We start from the raw sequence: 21,535 nt of genomic DNA, 5'->3' as shown, positions 1-21,535 counted from the left end.
CTCTCTCTCTCTCTCTCTCACCTCTCTCTCTCTCGTTATAACGTACGTACAACTTTCCCACTCCAATTACCTTGTTATTTTTCCATATGTTGCCATGTAATGTTCCTTTTTTTGCCCGTTTACAATAATTTTATTCCCTGTTTTTTTTTTTTTTTCACTCACTGTCTCCCTCGCTCAACTCAAAAATGAATTGTGTTCCATGATGAGTGATGGAGATGACTCTTTAGGTGTTCCATAACAGAAAATGGACGTGTATAGGAAAGTTGTTCATACCTGTTGTTATGACTTGGGTGAATTGGAATGAAGCGTCGATGTTTTGGACAGAGGAAATGTAAATTATAAAAACCATGCGTGTTCACTATATATCAGCTGTCACAATTCTTGAAGCTGTGCAGTCTTCAATAAATTATGGTATATATTTTAAGAGACGTATTGTCTGTAGAGGAAGAAATAAGACAGTAGTGTAAAAAATGGTACACTACATTCCATCAGTTACTTCCATAATCATCCAGGTGTAGTTATGGATAGTTAATAATCTCATAAGCACCTCAGAGCCTGCATGAGATCAGTCCATTATTCCTAACGGGGGAGTTTTCTGTCATATATTCTAGATAACGATGACTACTATATCATTATTTATTCAATAGTTGAACATTTTACACTAAGAATGGGAATGCAACATAGATATATAAGAAATTAGAGGCAGCTTTCCGTGTGCCATTGCGTAGAGAAAGTACAGTAGGTAACCGCCCCATGGCTAAAAATAGGCTCCGTCTGATGTGGGTGCGCACTGGGCGAAGATTTGTGGTGCAGTCGAGCTGTGGTAGTGGCAGTGTTGGGTTGAGTCCACACTTATGGTTGTGGACTCTGAAAATGTAAATATGGTGAGTAGCCTGAACAGTGACATTATATGCTGGGAAGGAATACACTGCAGGATGTGTTGGTAATTCCCCAAAATATTATGTTTCGTTTTCGTGACCAATGGTTGCAATTGTTTTGGTTGTATACTAAAGATCGACTCAACAGAGTAATTGAGTGATTTAAAACATCGTAGACAACCGTGCAAGTGCGTGGACCCAAGAGGAAAAATAATTTAAATATAAAAATATTGGGAGGGTTACACTGCTGCACCAATGGAATTGTTTTGGATACTGACCGAAGATCGACTCTAGTCCAGCAATGCCAAGTGATTAAAAACATGGTAAATTACGTTTTGTAGATAAATGAACAGGTCATAAAATAAAAGAGGATTGGGAGGGTTTGTAGGGAACCCCCGCTTGAGGGAGGACTCGTTCAAGTCGTCTCAAGTGATAGTCCTTGTTTGGAGCTGCCCGACTCCTGTCCATGTCACAGTCCCCAGGCTTACTGCCGGGATGGGTTATCGTTCTGTCTAGCCACCCAACTGTTCAATGGTCAGTCAGTGTGCAGATATTGTTCATACACGATAGCAGACGCATTTATTTATTGTGAGTGAAGTATTAGTGTTCACGAATGTAGTCAGTGCAGCATTGGAAAGTGTTCTGGTTTGTTTTGTTTGTTATTTTGTCTGTTATCGGCTGTAGAAGAGTGAACCGCAACATTACAAGTGCAGGGAATGTAATGCAGGAGAGCATACATTAGTAATGCCATATTAAAGTTATTGATGTGCTTCCTGATTCGGTTGATCTGCATAATCCAGCAAACGGAAATGTTGTGTATGGAAGGCATGTGCATTAACATTATCAGATTCAGACAACTGGAGTTTAACTACACGTTGTGGCCCTCTAAGGATCAATAATCTAACATGGACCCAACCTAACCTCCCTTATAGAACCTGTCCCCTGACCTTCCCAGGGAAAACTTCATGCACCATATATTGGGGTGCAGCATCATATGTTATCAATTCTGAATTAAATTTAGTGTTCCCCTCTCCCATAGAGGTGTATTTATGCGGAATGTCAGGTGTAGTTAAATTCTGTAATTACTGAAATCCGAGAAACTGTCAGTTTGACAAATCATTGGTCCTGACAAGCCTGTTAAGGTGCACACTAGCTATACATTGCTTGATTTCATAGAAAAGTAGAGCATGATATTCACGAGGTCTTGTTTATGTTGTGTTGTAAGGATTTGAATAGGGACAACCATTAATGGAGTACTTAGTTTTTTGCTTTTTGCATTTTTGCACTCTAAATCCACAAACGTGCCTGGTGTATTGAAGAAATGAGTGATTGGCATTAAAATCTTTCATCTCAGCTTGAAGAGGACTGGGCTAAATTAGCAAATCTGGTCTAATTTGTTATAATTAACGGCACATAACCTTAACTCCCTAAAAGCAACTTGTGTAGCTGATCATATGACCCAAAACAATGACAGTTAATAATAAAAGCAAATATTTGTATTGTTAGCTGTATATGCAGGTGCAATATATATATATATATATATATATATATATATATATATATATATATATATATATATATATATATATATATATATATACATATATATACATATATATAATATATACATAGTGTGTGTGTGGTTAGAATCTTTATCAGTACATTAATGCTGAGTAAGCGCTAACCATCATAATTGTTCATTTCACTTTCAGTTTGATGCATTTGGTACAGTGCAGTTTTTTTTTTTTTTTTTTTTTTTTTTTTTAGTAGTCTTGGCACTGACCTTGATCTAGCCACAGCAACCCATATTACATGTGCAAGCCAGAAAGTATACAAATAACAATACCAATGACATAATTATCCAGTTTATTGTAGTCTGTTAGTTACTTGGTGTGAGAAGCATGGAGGGTAGGACATTTTATATTTTTGTTTTTGCTCATGACTGGTTCCACTTAGGTATTTTCCTCTCATAGATCCCAACAGATATTTTTCCCTCCTTTATTCAACATTGATGTAATGGAATACTCATTATTTAACTACCAGTCGTGGGCAGCCAGTCTTACAAAATCATAAAGATCAGTAGATTCATTATAACACTTTGGTGGCTGATTCTCTTCCAGTTACCTTCAGTCGTATACAGGAAATGCTGCTTTCTTGATTTGTGTTAGTTTTGTTCTTGAACAACTTCCAGTTATCCTCTTCATTTTCCTGTATAATCTCACCTTGTCCTCCAAAATATATACTTGTCTTCCAGAAGTATCTACATATGTAGGCTAACAGTGATAATCTTGTTGCTCCTAATCTTAACTTTCATGCTGCATGACTACTTATACTTCCATTTCTTCAAACATGTTTTCATGGGCCCAGTTCTGGTCTGACTAATGATTTCACATCGTCTTTCAAGCTCAAGTGTTCACTTCCCAATCAGTTTGCAAGCAAGTCAGTTCTCTCAGGTATAGAGTATTGCACTCATGCGTAGGACTCAGTTCAACCCAGATACAAGGAATTTTACCTATGTATTCTGTTTCTTAACTGATAAATTTTGTTGAACCACATCTAACTAATTTTAAGTAATTTGTTAAGTAAAAAGATGTATATTAAAATTGCACATACTTAGTTTAAGAGCAATGAGCTGTAGGTTGCACACAAAAGGACAAGGAATATTAAGGTTGACAACATGAAAAATATATTATTCATAAATTAACTCGAAACTTGAGTGTAGGAGCACACATTAGTCAGGTGGTTTGTTATGGGACTGCTTTTTATGTTTTATGTGGTAGGAAGAATGTCACCATTTTGGATTTTGTCAGTGATGTGCTCCTTTGATATAACTTGTATTTATAATTTCTGTTAACTGTAAAGTCTTAACTGGATGTAACTTGTGAAAAGCAGAAATAAAACAGCATTTTAAGGACACACACACACACACACACACACACACACACACACACACACACACACACACACACACACACACACACACACACACACACACACACACACACACACACACACACACACACACACCATGTAGTGTAGTGGTCAGCACTCTCAGCTCACAACAGAGAAGGCCTAGGTTCGAGTCCTGTGTGTGGCGGGGAACATGGACAAGCCTCTTTAATGTGTAGCCCCTGTTCACCTGGCAGCAAGTAGGTACAAGATGTAAGCCGAGGGTTTGTGACCTTGCTGTCTTTGTTTATTACATGTGAGTGGTCTCAGTCTTACTCAAAGATCAGTCACTTTGAGCTCTGAGTTCTTTTCATAGGGCTGGCTGGGTGACCAACAGACAACTGCAGGTGAATGACACACACACACACACACACACACACACACACACACACACACACACACACACACACACACACACACACACACACACACACACACACACACACACACACACACACACACAGAGAAGCTTCTATAAGGGAATTGAATTCAATGTAGACTTAATCCTGTATGATTATAGTAATATTGAGTGTACTTGATTTAATGTACTGTAATAGTTGTATGGAGAGACTATTCATCAAGGGAATGACAATAGTTTGTTGATATTAATACAGAAAATTAGCTCCCAGTCCCACCTTTCCACCAAAAAATGTCATTAGTCAACTCAAGACCTTACAATATATATCAGGGTGGTCCAACTACGGGCCCATGTGCCACAAGTGGTCCGCCAGTTGATTGTCTGTGGCCCGTGACTGCTTGTATTATAAATTTATCTTGTACTTGAAAAACACCGACAAAGTTTCTGTGCCTGTATATGAAATAGTAATAGGAAGTAGGATTACTAAGATTATATATATATATATATATATATATATATATATATATATATATATATATATATATATATATATATATATATATATATATATATATATATATATATATATATATATATATATATATATATAAAGTGGCCCTCCCTGTAACTGTTTAGTGCTGAAGTGGCCCATGATGTTGAAGAAGTTGGACCACCTGATATATATCCTTCCAACAAATGTGGTTGTAGATAGGATTGGGTAGAATAAATTGGAGGTTAGTGGCTAAAAGGGAATGTACATATGTATTTAAGAAATCCCATAAATCATAGGCAAATGAAATCAAGACAGATCAGATGATGCCAAGAAAAGTCCTTTGAATATTAATTTATAACACTTTCCTCTAATGGCTTTGTTTCACATGTGTTACAGACAGCCAGGTGCATTTAACCTTCCCTACGATGAGGTACACTTGTCCATCGTGGCTTGGTTGGTGATGTGTATGTATTTGATGGTAGACATGCATTTATAAAGTTATCCCTTATTTCAAAGGCATTGTCACAGATCTTGGATATGTGGCATTCTGTTGCTTTCAAAGTCGTTGTTTGACTAAACTGGAAATCCTCTTCCTTCACTCTCACCCTTTCCTACCTTGTACCTAGTTAAGCTGATAAGATTAGCAGATTGTTATATTTCTTGTTTTGCTGTGTTTGCATGCATGATGTTGTATATGAGGCCTCTGTTTTCTTTGTTCTCCACTTCATGAATTATTACTCAACCACGCTTAGCTATTCATGGCTCTTGGCAACCAAGTATTGTTTCTCAGTGCCATAAAGTTATAGCAGCCATGATTATTGTTTACTGCTCCATTTACTGATGTTGGATTCGTTACAAGAGTCAGAGTTTGTTAGATTTTTCCTGCGTTTTGCATGCATCAAATTATCCTTGAGGCCTCTCAATTTTCTTTGAATTTTTCAACTTTTACACAATCATCTCTAGTTATTCACATCTCTTGGCAACTCTTTATTTATTCATTGTCATAAAGCCACAGCAACTCTGGTTGATATTGTGAATCTAATGTTTGCTTGTTTGCGTCACCTTTATTGCACATTTTTTTTTTTCAAATAGCATATTTACTTTTAAATAGCATATTTACAAGTTTTTGCTTGTTATACCAGATTTTATTGCAGGCCATTAAAGATTCAAGTGTGTGCTAATAAGTAATATATGAAACAAATTATATGTTAAGGTTCTGTTGTGCAACATAATTTTCTCTCTCTCTCTCTCTCTCTCTCTCTCTCTCTCTCTCTCTCTCTCTCTCTCTCTCTCTCTCTCTCTCTCTCTCTCTCTCTCTCTCTCTCTCTCTCTCTCTCTCTCTCTCTCTCTCTCTCTCTCTCTCTCTCTCTCTCTCTCTCTGTAGAAGAAATTGAATATTAATAAAGAAGTATGAATTCATGCACTAAATATGTTTAGTACAAATTTGAGGTGCAAGAATAGCAGAGTTACATTTCTGCACCAGTGAGTAAGGGGAGGGAGGGGAAGAGAATTGGCAGTCCTGGGGAATGAGTAAAATTACTAGGAAAGACACTTGGAGTAGTTTCCATGAAAGGCATATAAATAAGAAGCTCAAAAATAAGTGCAAGTTAAGATAAAATAAAAAATGTATAATTTTTTGACAAAATATAGAACACACATGTTTTTGTGTGTAAGAATGTGTATGTAAGTAATGTGGAGTAATTAATATTTTTGTGTTAGGTGGCATAGGGCAAGTGTGTGGAAGATGAAAGTTTGGGGTTTATGTAACTGGGTCATGTACAACAGTGTAATCAAGTATATGAGGAGAAGAAACAGGTGGTGATGTTCTCTTTCAGGAGTGAGGATTGGTCCTCTGCCATTCCTTATGCTGCCTTTTGTATTCACACCCTTATTATTTTTTTCCTATTGTACAGGTACAGTCACTTTGCATTTTAGAGGCAGATGGGTTCCTGTGAATGAGTGATGACCGGGGTGAATGATTATCTTACCTTGAATATTTCATTAACCATTATTTTGTTTTCTTTCAATGAAATATATAAATTGTTATGAAGTAAAAAGTGAAATCTAGAATAGTCAAAACTTTACTTAAGTGACTTGAGTAACTGCATTTAAGTAGCATTTTTGTTTATATACAAAGTCACAAGAATGATAAACACTACTACTATCTATTTGTCAAATCTCTCATGTCTTGCTATCTCCAGGAGCAGAGTAGCAGAGGTTTCACTTCCTATGTTAACACTCCCTCCTTGTGCAAATACTGTACCTCTACCAATACTTTGTTCATGCTCCTTTAAAACCTTATCTCTCTGTCTTCCAAGTGGCCCTCCTCTCCTTTTAACACCTTTGTTTTTACTTAACTGGCTTTTCATATGCTTACTCTAGGTCTTAAATACTCCTCTTATTATTTTAATTACAAAAAAAAATATGGCCTATGTAACCCTTTTGGAAAATCCTTGCTACCCACAAACCCTGTGCCCAGTCACTTATCAACCTTTGTCAAGACCCTTGCATACTTTTCCTGGCATACTGAGTGAACTTATCCTTTTATAACTATTAGGTACATTCAACCCTTTAACTTTTTGCAGAGGTACTGTAACTGATGTCTCACACATTGTAGTACTTCTTGCCTCCATAGCAGGTTGCTTATTAGGAACATCCATTCTACTGCTATATCTTCATACTGTGACATTTCTGCACTTAATCCATCTATACATGGAGCTTTGTCACATCGTAATTAATCAGACTATTGGTTTCACTACCTTGTCCTAATTCCTTTCATTATCTCCTCCTTCCTTCGCCATCATTAAGAAATATATACGTGCTTCTGTTTTCTTAAGTGTCAGGCATGGGAGGTGAGAGTGGTTGCAGCTTGCCTTTCTTGAACATTTTACATGTGTGAAAATCTAGTTACCATATATAGCAAATGAGGAAAGTAGCTTAACTTGGTTGAACTTTCGTTTATTTAACAGTGGTCTGTTAACGTCTAGGTCAGTTATTCTCAACCAGGGGTAAACCCTTGGTGGTTAAAAAATTACATGGCAGGGGGTAAATAGCTGATATACCTGATAATTGAATAGTAATTAAATTTCATTTTGTAAAAGAGAGAGAGAGAGAGAGAGAGAATGCTAAAAATGTGTGTGAAGGAGAGAGGTATGGCTTTGATTTTTTTTTTTTTGTATGAAAGTAAGGGGGTAAAATGGAGAAATAGTCAAGTGGAAAGAGTTAATGATGGAGGAAAGGTTGAGAATCCCTGATCTAGATGATGGGTGCTTTGGTTTTTATTTCAATAGCAGGGCATTAGGAAGCAGTTAGTGATCTATTCCAGGATGTGGTAAATGTGGGGATGCAAAGTTTGTTTTGCTTGAAATATTTGTTTTGTAATCATTTTTACATCAAAATAGTCACCCATATGGTACCCAGATTTGGGCCACGGTGAAGTGGACTACTACCTCAATTCAGCACTTTTTCACCACCAGCATTCCAATCACAATGGAATAAGGATATATTTGAAGAAAAAGATATCTTGACACAAAAAGCCTACTGATTTTCTTCCACTGGTGCAGATGAGGCAGCCAGCCTTGATGATATCATCTCATGGTGTTGTAATAAGAACAATGGAGTTTTATACACATCATAAAAAGTATGTATTGATTGGGAATTTGAAAGGCTGAGGCATGGCATTCTGGTCTTTGAGAGTAAGATCCATGTGTGACAATGTGCTGCTGGTTGCCAGGGCTGAGCTTGAATGGCCTATTTTTAAGGATGTCCATTGCTTTCTTTGCTCCAAGTTATCTGTAACACCACACCTGGATGGAATGCCATATTCCCCAGTTTCTATTGTTTGAATAGTTGTGTGTGTAAAGTATTTTGAGATCAGTTTGTCTTTTCATTACTTTGGCTATTGTTGGCACTTGTTGCATGTTGCCAGAGGTATATGGCTGCACTTCAACAACTATTCTGAACAGAGCTTTGTTGTTTTAGGATCTGTTGATACAAAGATTTTTAGTTGTGTGATTATTGTTCTAGTGAGTAGGCCAGTAATTTCCAACCCTTCATTAAATGTACTGTATTTCTTTGTCTATTTGGGGGTAATAGCTGGAAAACTTTGAATGTGCAGACTGCCATGCTGTAAGCTAACATGTTGCCCTCTGTTTTGAGGCATTTATTGCTCCTGCTTCTTATGAAGTTTCTAATAACTTTAAAATGCATTCCAGAAAATTATGAAAGAGTGAGTTATTGTTTACATACTAAATAGTGTTATTTTTTTTCAGTCTAGTCGAAATAGTGCAGAAGTGTCGGGTTCCCCCTCCCCAGCACTCAGTAGCATTGGCAATAATGCACCAAAATATGGAACGTTAGTTCCAAACAGGTGAGTTGTGATTTTCCATAGTTCTCTGTACATCAAAAGTTGCAAGGTATACATTTTTGTTTTAAATTATACTTATAACTTGCTTTCATTCTATGACCACCAGTGTTGAGACTGATTTTTTTTTTTTTTTTTTTTTTCTTCCCTCCCCCCCACCCAGAGTTTTTGTGGGTGGGATATCAGCCAATACAACAGAACAAGATCTCTTGGACCTATTCTCACAATATGGCATTGTTAAGGCTACCAAGATCATCAGTGACCGAGCTGGGGTTTCCAAAGGATATGGATTTGTCACTTTTGAAACAGAAGAAGAAGCCAGGCGACTCACACAGGAGGTAACTATATATTTCATATTTCATAGTTTGTTCCCCTATAAAAGGCCAGGCATGATGCAGTTTTATTCCTTTTACAGAAATAATTAGTGAAGATATATACTTTTGTAGTTTGTACATGATAGGTGAGGGTATTGGTCTGTTTATTAACAGGAATATTCATGTTTGAAATTTTGTTCCAGGCTGACAACATAATGCTCAAGGATAGAAAACTTAATATTGCTCCTGCCATTAAGAAACAAGTTAGTGATGTTGGTTACATAAAGGTAAGGTCTCTTGTAATTTTATTTTATAGCTTGTGCAAGTTTTTCTTTTACCAAAAAATTTATTAAAGTTTTCTTTTTGTTTGATTTTCTTATTGGAGCAGTATTGCCACCATCTTGTTCTGATGTTATTCGGTGTATCACGTATACCAGTCATTGAAGAGGTGACGTGCAAGAAGAGATCATTGGAACAGCCAACATTCATCTTATTATATTATATCACTTTCTCTCTTCGAGTAACCTCTTGAAGACATCTGGGCATCAACTTGGCAAATTATTCATTATAAGACTTATCCTTTCATGATGTACACACTGAAGAAATCTGAATTTCAGGCAGCTGACTCTTCATGAAATTTCAAGTTTTCAATTGGGTTCAAGTGTGGAGAGATCTTTGGCAAATTTAGAACAGCAGTCCTCTTGTTTTATATGTAATCCCTGATCATCTTTGATCTTTGGCTGGATGCTTCATCATCCATGAAAATGGGATCTACACGAGTGATAAAGTTACTAAGATAAATGACTGATTTTTTTTACCTTCATTTCTTGGCAGGAAGGATGCATCTCCAACACCCTCAACACCAATAAAGATATCCTGTACCATCACAGTCAGGATGTTTTACACTCATAATGGGGCATTTGGATTCATATTGGCTGATCTCTGTTAGTCTTGATACCTGTTCTTCATTTTCATGATCTTCATTTTAATACTAAATAACACTTAAGGGCATGCTGCAGTCGAGGTTTGAAAAAGTAATAAAAAAAAAATTATACGATTTATGACTTGAAATTTTTCAGAATATTACCAACCACTGGTTGTCTTTGATAGGTATGAATATGAATGTGATTGAGTAATAGCGTCATGCATAGATTTGTATTCAAAATGTCATATGGGCCTTATTTCAAATGGTTTTGAAGTGTGGTTTGGCATGGACATACCTGAAAGCCTAAAAAAATGTAGAAAACTTTTTTTTTCTCTCCATACATCATGAGTTGTGACTTTTTATAATTTTTCTATTTTATATCCTCATGAAAACCACATGAAAAGCTGTCATTTTCCCTCATTAAAAACTTTCTAATCACTTTAGGGAAAAACTGGTCTGACAAAATGTTACCCCAATCCCTGTCAATAAGTACACCAAGTTTCAAGGCTACATGTATAAAGTACTTAATTTCAGGAGCTATTTAACCTGTGGTGACACTATCAGAATTCCCGGCTGTGATTCTTTGTGCCTTTGCCAGTAGATTTAGCATGCTGGTGGGTGTCCTAAGAATGCTATTTCATAGAATTATGGTTTATTTTAACCTTCATTAGGCACCTTCCCTGTTCTCCATGAGACAATCCCCTCCAAGTAGATTTTTTTGGTCCTAATCAAGATTGGCACCTCCAGGTATGTACATTTCTCCCTCAGCTTTCCTCCTCTTCATGTATTTTTCTAATTTTCTTTTCCTTCATTTCATCTTTCTCCTTAGCTTCTGCTTTCGAAAATGAGATCCTCTTCCTGTCCCTTCTATCCAAAATCTCCTTCCCTGCTGTGCGAAATGAACGTAAGAGAGCCTGCAAGCAGGAGTGCGACATAACCTCTCCCTTCGCCTTTCTCTGTTGCACTGAGGTGCTGTATGGCATGGCGGGAAGGCGAGCAATTTGAAGGTTGGAGCCTCACCATAGAGACCAATATTAGTGGTAAAATGACAAGGGAAAACAGGCAATATACCACAATGCTTAGAGAGTGTTTATTGCGCCATGCCCACCTTGTGGCGTGCGCCACTTGTGTCCCTTTAAATGCGTCAGAATGAGTGTTGCCATATGCATATGCCCATGATTCATATACCATATGAATTCTAGATATGTTTCCTACAATAATCTGCAGGAATTGAAAAAAAGTTATTTTTCGTCATAATTTACTAAATCTCGACTGCAGCATGCCCTTAACTTCAACCCTCCTTGGACCAATCTTGATCTTTCTATGTGCAACAAATCTTTTCTTTTCCTTAATTTGATTCATCAGAAGTAGTTTGACAGCATGAGTCGTCATGACAGTCAAGGGTCTCTGAACAAGCCTCACAACAGTGTAGTCACTTGGTGTTGAAGGGCTTGTGGTGCAGCTTTCTCAACTCTGGATGTTATGAGTGGATTTTCAGAAAATTATCTACCTTCAGAAAAATCTTTTTGTAAAGCCAATCCATTATTTAAAAGGAGTAATCCTGGCATCTGGAAGGTCCCACATGGCAACCAGAATACACATCATTGTAGGCTTGTGGCATCATTAATCTTTTTGAATGGTACATCCTTTTCTCTAAGGGCTATTATGTAGGTACTTGACTTTCCAAACCTAGTGGTAGAATTCGTGATCAGTATGAGAAAGAAACCAGAAGGCTGGAACAGGAGTAATGGCTTGAAGACCCTGTGGCAGGTATCAGTACCACAGTACCAGAAAGCATTATAATAATAATGAAATGGGAAAGGGCACAACATATGATCCACCAAGCATATGATTATAGGACTTCTGCAACAGATTTTTTTACTCTAGTCTTGTGAAGGCCCACTGTCTTTCCCTGTACACATTCACTGTTTTCAACATTGCCAGTTGATACTAAAGCCATGTATTATTGGAAAAAATGCAAGCCAGGAGTGCAATTATTTTCACTTGCAATAAGAAGGAATGCAAAGTAGTATGAAAATACCTTGCCATCACCATACTTTGCTTTGATATCGGATATTTAAGCATATCATATATTTCTGTGCCTAAAAGAGATCCTTTATCATGAATAAAAACTTGACATTGCAACAAGAAGAGTGTAAAGGTTGGGTGGAGGAAGAGCTACTAACAGTTATACGAGTTCTGTTTCCGAGAGTATATTGAAGTTACTGTGAGCTGTGGAAACTTACTTGGTTTGGGTTATTCAAGAATTTTGCAGGCACAGACTCATTAAGCTACAGTGGTAACTGAAAGTCAATATAATTCAGAACCAAAACCCAGCCAAATAATATCAAAGTAAGCAATATGGTATGCATCATCAGGTAACACCTCTTCTTTGAGGTATACATAATTATGTGAAGTGCAGGTGTTTTACAGTAACTCATAGTAAACAGTACATTAGGTGTATACAGTGTTTGTGCATGGGTATGTCAGAGATAAACAAAGTTAGATGATAGTCTTTGTGGAAGTGATTTAGGCAGACTTTTATATTGATGTGAATATGATGCAAATATAAGATGTTTTCCATTAGATATAAAGCCCATTTCCACATGTAATTATGAGCTTTCTTGAAAATATTTTGAGGATTCATTCATGAACTGAAGAGTTATTGTCTTGGTGTTTAGCTTTATGCCAGTGAATGGTTTTGGGGGCCATTCTCAAAATATATCAGTAGTTGGACAAACAGGGTAATGAAGCTCAACATTATGCACGATCCCAGGCACTGGATACAGAAAAGTCAGCCTTTTTGGTGAACCATGCTGCTGCTTTATTATCATGTTTTTAAAGTCTAAACTGATGTGCAGCATGCTCAGACATGAGTCTACTGATTGTTTGAATGGAGCTTTAGGGAGAACTGCATTAGGAACAGCATACTTATGGAGTATCACATCATTTTGAGGCAAGCCAAGAATTTTCATTATATGAGCATGTGTGGGAGAAAGGATTGTCTTGATTCACTTGAATTTTTCCTTTCATTTCAGGTTCATTAGTAGTTTAAAGCTATTTAAAGTTGATCTTCCCAGTCATAATTGCTTACAAGACTGTGAACCATGCTGTACATAATTTATCTTCTCTAACAGCATAAACTAAACACACCATTTGTCTGCTGCAATAAGAATTTGCTTACCCTCTGGTTTAATCTTGTTACAGAACTACTCACCACGCCTAATAGATAGCAGCAGTAGTGTTGTAGGCAGTGGTGGAACAGTTTTCTTCACTAATGGGGCTGGCTACACCACAGTACCTGTCATGGCTCCCACAGAGTACCACCCAACATTCCCTCAAGCCACAGCTGCCGCTCCCACCTCACCCTCAGCCTATCAGACTCTCATCTACCCGCAGCCCATGTACTACCCTCAACAGTACCAGTATCAACCAACGGTCTGTATTGTCATCTATTGACACTTTTTGTTGAAGCTGTAATGCGGATTTTTGCATGGCTCTCTTGTGCCATATAGTATATAATTTTTCTTATAATCACCTTAATTCAGACTGCTGCAAGTTTAGATAAACTTTGCCAGTGCATGTTCAACATTGGTCATGGTGATACTGCTCACAGAAAATAATACTGTTAGTGTTATTCTGCATTGTGGGAAAAAAGCTATAAAGAAAACAGTTATATTCAGTTTGGAACTTGAATGCTTGTAGGGATTATAAAACAATATATTTTTTTATTTGCCATTGCTCACCACCATAGTTATTGTAGTGCACATTAAAAACAGATGATCATCATCATTGTCATTATCACCATTGCATCCACAGTTTGAGGTATTTGCCTATGCAAGCTTTCTCTCTCTCTCTCTCTCTCTCTCTCTCTCTCTCTCTCTCTCTCTCTCTCTCTCTCTCTCTCTCTCTCTCTCTCTCTCTCTCTCTCTCTCTCTCTCTCTCATAATTGCTCTTCCATGAGTTCACTATGCTGCTTTTAATTCATTGTATAATTTTAATGCAAAGTTGAGTTGTATGTATGCAAGCATCTGTAAATATATTCATAGGAATATTATTTTTTGTTTTGGAATGAGCTTAAAGGGATGATTTTGAGAACAGATCCACACATAATCATATGATTGTAGAAACTCAACAGGTCAGATATTAGTGGCATATGGACCGAGCTTGTCACTGTAATGTTTCAACATAAAACTTCATGCTTTAAAAGTTGAGCTTGAACACTGAATGAATCTGAAAGAAGTAGATAGTCTGGAAAGTAATGTTTATTATTTTGTATATAAAAGCATTTTCCTTTATATTGAACTCTTTGATGTAGGAAGGAAGAGGTTAGGTTTTATTGTTCTTGAGATGAATAAACCAACAAGAATTCAGAGGTGCTGGTAAGGCTAAATTGGTAGGAGATTGGTTGTGCAAAAACAAAGTTACAAACGTGAAAAAAATTATGCCTTTTTTTCCACACACGAGTGTGAGTGCAACGCAAGCAGCACAAGAAACTGACCACAGCACTGGCTACTCTGCTCACCCGTTACTTCCATCGGAACTGATGACGAAGCAAGTGATTCCTTAGTGTCCTTCATAGAGGCACATAGCATGCTTCCTTAATGTTGTTTACTGGCAGCCACATAAATATTGTGAAAGCTGGTACTCACCTCCTGTTGAACTGTAAATGACACCAAGTTCTCAATATTAGCTAGGGTTAATGTGAGTAATTTTTTTGCATGATGTCAGTTTGAATGTGGTGATAGTAGAAAATCTGGAATACATTTTACAGCATAAACTACTAGCTAACAAGAACTGCTGCTGCTGCTGCTGCCCCTTCAGTTTTGTTTTTTCAGATAAGTGTTAATAATGTAGACAGGAATTATTTGCTTAGTAAAGAAGACTGTATTAGTTTGTGCAATAGGTCACAAAGCTTTCTAATCCATTGTTTAACCACTGGAGTAAATTTTTTTTAGTAAAAACTACAGACTTGCTTGTTGAGGTCACAATGATTTGATTACACATCACAGTGCAGCAACACCAGGAGTGATACACAGCTGTTTTTAACTAGCAGAATCAAATAAGGTATGCGAGTATACTCTGCTCAGAGATTTATCTCGTACAGTTCTCAAAGCCCTGAATTTTGTTTAAATTTTGTTTTTCGTTGTAATTTGTTTTGCTAAATTTTGTTGAAATTTGTAAACCCCACAAAATGGCGTAATTAATTTTAAATTTTTTATTTATTTATTTATTTATTTTATTTATTTATTTTTTTCATGGCATTGTTGAATTGATTTATTTTTCTTAGCATTGAAATTCATCTAGTCCAATGTTAAGTGTTTAAGGAACCAGTGGTGTTTTGGTCATCTTAAATATCTGATGATCCTGACTTCAAACAAAACTGTTAGCGTTGCATTTTCATAATGTGAAGTGGACAGACTTAATGCTTGTTCATTCCAGCAGTGTGTTCTGTATTTAAGGGGAATGTTAACTATTTTTGTTTTTGAGTTTAGTTACAAGCATTTTATAGAAAGTAAATTAATTTTTGTTAAGTGATATTATACTTTGTTTACCCTCGGAAAACTAAAACGTATCAGTAGCATGTAGATCCATGTTTTAGGGCTTGAGAAAACTGAAACAGTGTGGTCTTGATAAACAAGCCACCCTGAATTTCTCAAGTTTGCAAAAAAATAGTTCTGATCTCCATTGTGGGAGATGTCAAGCTGTTTTTGGGTTTTGCTGACTGGCTTCACTGCTGGTTATAAAAAAAAACACATTCCACATCCATGCAGGGAAGCTGTTTCTTGCCTTACCTGAACTAAATCATAAGCTAACAAAATGGTGAAAGGCTTCAGAGCTCTCTGGCTTGAAAATCACTATGAGGCTTTAAATTATTAGTTTATATAGCAGTCAAGAGGTTTGATTTTCCATAATACCTTTAATTTCTCAAATATGCAAAAAAAATTGTTCTAAGCTCCTTTGTGGGAGATGTAAAGCTGTTTTTGATTTTATATATTTATAGTTTATATATATATATATATATATATATATATATATATATATATATATATATATATATATATATATATATATATATATATATTATATATATATATATATATATATATATATATATATATATATATATATATATATATATATATATATATATATATATATATATATATATATATGTGTGTGTGTGTGTAAAGCTGTTTTTGATTTTATATATATATATATATATATATATATATATATATATATATATATATATATATATATATATATATATATATATATATATATATATATATATATATATATATATATATATATATATATATATATATATATATATATATATATATATATATATATATATATATATATACATATATATTTTTTTTTTTTTTTTTTTTTTTTTTTTTTTTTTTTTTTTTTTTTTTTTTGGGGTGGAGTTAACTTTGGTTATGGTCCTGGTCAGTTATTTCAATGCCTGGCCCAACAATTAAATACCATTACAGATGAGGTTATAGAACCATTCATTTCAGGTAGCTTCAACATTCTTTTTATTATAATTTTTATACTCTGACATATAAAAAATGAAATTGCACATTATATAGCAGCAGGGAGTATTAAAGCATTCAGATATGTAGTGGGAATCTCAGACTTAACACAGTTTACGTTTAATAGGTAACAGTCTTTTTAAAGGAGGGTGGTCCCCTTAAATGTTAATAGTTGATATTCCAGAGTTTAGGCTCCTAGTGAACTGTAAAAGTTAACAATCTAAGACTGAACTTCAGCTGTTTGCCTTTTGATGACCACTGCACTTAAAATGTTTTTACAGCTAGAGTCTGGGAATAGCTTGAATTAACTTAAATAGTATTCGCTATACTTAACACATATGATTCATCCTGGTCAGTTTTGTTGTATAAAATGCTCTATTTTAAGTAGATTTGAATTATTTTTTGTGGTAGTAGTTGCATTTCCCAGTGAAAAATAAGTATTTATATTTTTTTTATTTTCATGGAGAAAATAATGAATGAATGATTTAAAGTAATCAGGTATATGATCATAGAAGTGGGAATTAACATTTCACTCTTCCCAGAACCTGTCTTTTATTTTCCAGTCTTGATAACTTTGAAACATTTTCTCCTCCTTGATGGTGCTTCATTGTTCACTGCGAAAAATGCTTCCTCAGATGATTGAGTATTGATTATAGGAAGACCATGAATTCATTTATTAGGGAATTGCATTATAGGATTAATCAGGACTGTAGTAGTAAGGCACCTTAATGCAACAGAGCTTTTGCATGTTCCCTTGATGCTCCTTTCTCAGACGGCTAATTGGTTTCTTTGTAGCCTGTTTTATGTGAAAGCATCACTGACATTAATTTGCACTCCAATAAAGTTTTAAAGTTTTATTGAAGATGCTGTAGGTTGCTTTGGATTGTAGTTACTTCATCAACATCTGATTGTAATGCTGTCCACCCAGTTTCTCGGTATAACCTTTTATTTTAATTCTGACCAGACATATTTCCTTCATACAAAGAAATTACTACCATATCACAGGTGTTGTTTGCCATAAATGATAGAAATGTAAACAGTGAGTTGATAGATCAGGGATTCAGGTTATAGTTAAAGTATATTGTATGAAATTGTCAAGGAATGGGATATTCTTAGAAATAAGTGAGGTAACATACTTAAATCAGTTGCTATATGCAGCATGTTGCTGCCTGGAAACTTATTTATATTTTAGATTGAATATAGTATGGATGCAATGAATTGTATCAGTTATTTGTGGGTACTATCAAGCAGATGGTGGTTACTAGTTTGAGAATGACCTGGAAGTGGCAGGCATGTGCCTTATTCTTTAATTTGTAATACTGCATCATGCACTGCTTGTGATGTGATACTGATATCAGTGAGCAACTTGACAATTGTTTCACCTTCAGATGGATAATTCTAATGCTCCTTGATTTTTTGCATGAAATTATAAACAGTTTATCAAATAGGGGACAAAGTAACCATTTGGAAGTTACGTGGACAAAGTATTATATATGAGATATTACATAAATATTAATCAGTCTTCATGTCCTCAAAATTATTGTCTGGTATTTGTTACTGATGTTAGTTTTTATTCCAGATTCACTCAATTCAAAATAATTTGATTTCATGGAAAATTGCCCTTTGTAGATGATTGATAGAAAAATTTAATGTGATCACTGATCTATTCCAGCTACTTTAGTTTATTTATTGCCGTGTTGTCTGATTCCTGGTAGACGATAATTTAATTTGTAGAGGTCTGTGTCACCTGAAGTTCAAGATTTTTCCCCTTGGTGTAATTTGGTTTAATGCTTTTAATGATGAGAAAACTTATTGAGTTTTTTAACTTGTTATTGAAGAATTTGGCATTTTGGTTTTAATTACCTGATTAGTTTGGATAACTAAGTGCAGTTTTTGTGAGCTCAAGATCTTTCATCAGTAAGACTATTACTAATTACATCTTTTTTGTACAGAAATTTACTTTCAGAATCCTCATGATATTGAGAGTCCTATTTCATGTTTATGTAGTGTAATTAGCTTCCTGTTGGTAACAAACCAAACTCCATAGTTGTATGTCTTCTTCCTGGTGGCACTTGATTCCTCTTTATTCAATACACTTTAATTGTTCTAATTCTCTTAACATATCAAACTACCATCCAATTTACTGAGCTCAGTTCAGTGTGTTTACATTTCAATGTTTCATGTTATTTTAATGATAATTGTTCTTTTGATCTTACAAATTATGAATCTGTCTTCCCATAAGCTCTGTAATGTTGTACAAGTTTGATTCATCTGTAATATCAGGATATTTTAATTTTAACCCATCTGTAATATTAAGATCTTTCAAGAAGTAAATTGATATCTCCTATTTTACAGCTCTCATTTCAGTTTGGATCATTATTGTTATTATTATTATTATTATTATTATTATTATTATTATTATTATTATTATTGATAGTATGCTTGCATTCCATGGCCTTCCATGGTCCTTTGAATGTGTGGTCAGGAAAATATACAGTGCTCATCACTAACTTTATTGTATCTTGCCTCCACACTGTTAGATAATACAAGCAAGATTATGGAGCCAAAAGAATTCTATTGATTTTATTACTATTACCTTTGGACTTCCTTCTCTCCATATGTGCAGTAAGGCTGTCACCAAGTATGAGATTTTCCAAAGATGAAGTGAAGCTTGAGGCATGAGTACTGTTGAGAAGTCATGGTTGTGCAACTCCTTTTTGATGGTAACTAGTGAATTCTTCATTAGGTTCTGGTCAGGAGAATTTGTTGTCTCCAAGGAATGACACACAACAGTCCCTGATCCACTGCTCCAACGATTTAGCATTGTGACAGGTCACAGAAGTCCCAGATAGCTTTCTTAATTCATCCTGGTGTTCTTGGGTAATACCACAAAGGTTCCATGTTATGATAGGGAAGCAGCTGTCAACAAATTAGGGAACTTAACAGCTGGGAGAGAGTAGTGGGGATCAAGGTGGTCATTGCTGTGCCACACCATTGCTTGAGAGTTAAGTTCTTGTATTTTGTCACAAGCCTCCTCTTCTGCTGGGGGAATAGAGACCACAGGATGTAAAGCACTGCAATGCAAAGCCATGGTAACTGAGGTTGTTGTGGATGCAGCATGAGTGTCCTCTCTTGCACATCACTTTGCAGCCTTAGATTGTTTTCCCTTGTATTTCTGGCAGATACATGAGGACTGCATACAAGTTCATGGTGCACCAGTGTTACTAGAGAAATTTTGTGAATCATTTTCCTGGTGGATTTTTTGTTTGTATTGGGTGCTTTGTTGTTACCAGCTTTCATCATCTGTTTTGTGTATCTTTGAATTTGGTGGACATCGACACCTATCTGCTCTTGAGATAGCCCTCTTAGTATCCAACTTTGTGGAGGGATATGATGACTGTTACATCAGCTCTTGACAACACTTTGTAATGAGCCATTGGTTAGTTGTAGTTGAACAATGATGTATGTGCAAACCAAGCTGATGGGGGATTGAGGAGAAGAAAATCGACCTAGTACTTTTAACAGCTGTGACAAGCAACTGGCATTTTTTTCCTGCTTTTGTATGTCATCCTGGACTTTTAGGCTGAATTGCCAGATAAGTAATAATTTGATTAAGAGCACCTGTGCTATGCTCAAAAAAAAAAAAAAAAAAAAAAATCTTGACCCCTTTGAAAATTCAAATGACCATAGAGTTCCTGGTGACAATTCTAATGACAAGCAATGCATAACAGAATGACATACAGAAAGGGCAAACTTCAAAAATAATTTAATGAAACAATTTATTTATTTATTCTTATTTATTTAAGGAGCAGCAGCAGCTTCATAAATGAAGTGGATATCAAGAAAACCACCATCAATGTCATGCACATTATGATGTTGACAACAACATTTGCATGCTAAACTTTTCTTTATGTATAGACAATTTCTCATTATTCTGCATGAAAATTTGTTCACGTACTTTTGCATTAGAGCTTTTTTTTTTTATTTTGGGGATGGGGTAATTATATAACTGTTTGACTTCAAAGTTTATATATAATGTAATCTTTAGATTTGTTAGTAAAAATTTAATTTCATTCATTGGTATCAAATGCTATGTATAAGCCAGTTGATTTAATTTTAAAATTTATTTTATCCTGCATTTCATCTTAAGTAACTATAAATATAATTATGCAATTTGCAGCAGCAAATGATGCAGCCACAGTGGGGAGCTGCCCCTCAGTGGCGATGGATCACCCCAACATCCTACCAACAGGTAAGAATAATACTGTTAACATCTTCCTCTATTAATGTGTATCAGAATTAGTAGTATGTGTAGATATGATCAAACTTTTCTTTAACCAATACAGTTTGATATTTGATTGTTCACATGCACAAGAAGTATCTCTTGTCAATACCTCTCTATCATATTTGGTAATGATCTGTATCATAATTGTAGTAGAAGCAGTAATTGCAGCAGCAGTTGTAGTTGTAGTAGTAACAGTAGCAATAACAGTTGTGGTATTGAAGTAGATGGTAGTATTATCAAAGATTTGGGCATTACATTTAGATTTTCTTAATCTGTTGACTTGCAGTAAAGGTTTCCTTTGTTTAAGGATGTGAGTTTATTGAGTGTTTATACAGACAATTTATAGTATTGTATTGAATAACTTAGCATGTTATATAATAGCATGTTTTATAATACCTTTATAATACCAACTCAGGATTCTT

The 21,535-nt window shown here is 35.3% G+C and overlaps 1 protein-coding gene across 3 annotated transcripts in view; it reads left to right on the top strand.

Moving 5' to 3' along the window:
• The first annotated feature begins 724 nt into the window (after positions 1 to 724).
• LOC135108834 (uncharacterized) overlaps positions 725 to 21,535 on the top strand; it is a 31,720-nt gene continuing 10,909 nt past the window's right edge. Inside the window, exons 1-6 of one of the 3 annotated variants that reach the window (XM_064019838.1) lie at positions 725 to 884; positions 8,950 to 9,047; positions 9,205 to 9,379; positions 9,559 to 9,642; positions 13,488 to 13,718; positions 21,012 to 21,080. In XM_064019838.1, coding sequence (XP_063875908.1) covers positions 855 to 884; positions 8,950 to 9,047; positions 9,205 to 9,379; positions 9,559 to 9,642; positions 13,488 to 13,718; positions 21,012 to 21,080 — 687 coding nt within the window. In that variant the 5' untranslated portion in view covers positions 725 to 854. Of the gene's footprint in view, positions 885 to 1,252; positions 1,413 to 8,949; positions 9,048 to 9,204; positions 9,380 to 9,558; positions 9,643 to 13,487; positions 13,719 to 21,008; positions 21,081 to 21,535 lie in introns of those variants that run through there. The other 2 variants (XM_064019837.1, XM_064019840.1) reach the window with 2 other exon arrangements.

Source organism: Scylla paramamosain, chromosome 2, assembly GCF_035594125.1.
Source record: "Scylla paramamosain isolate STU-SP2022 chromosome 2, ASM3559412v1, whole genome shotgun sequence".
NCBI lineage: Eukaryota > Metazoa > Arthropoda > Malacostraca > Decapoda > Portunidae > Scylla > Scylla paramamosain.
Note: the sequence above shows the minus strand (reverse complement) of the source record. Positions and strands in the feature narration are given on the sequence as shown.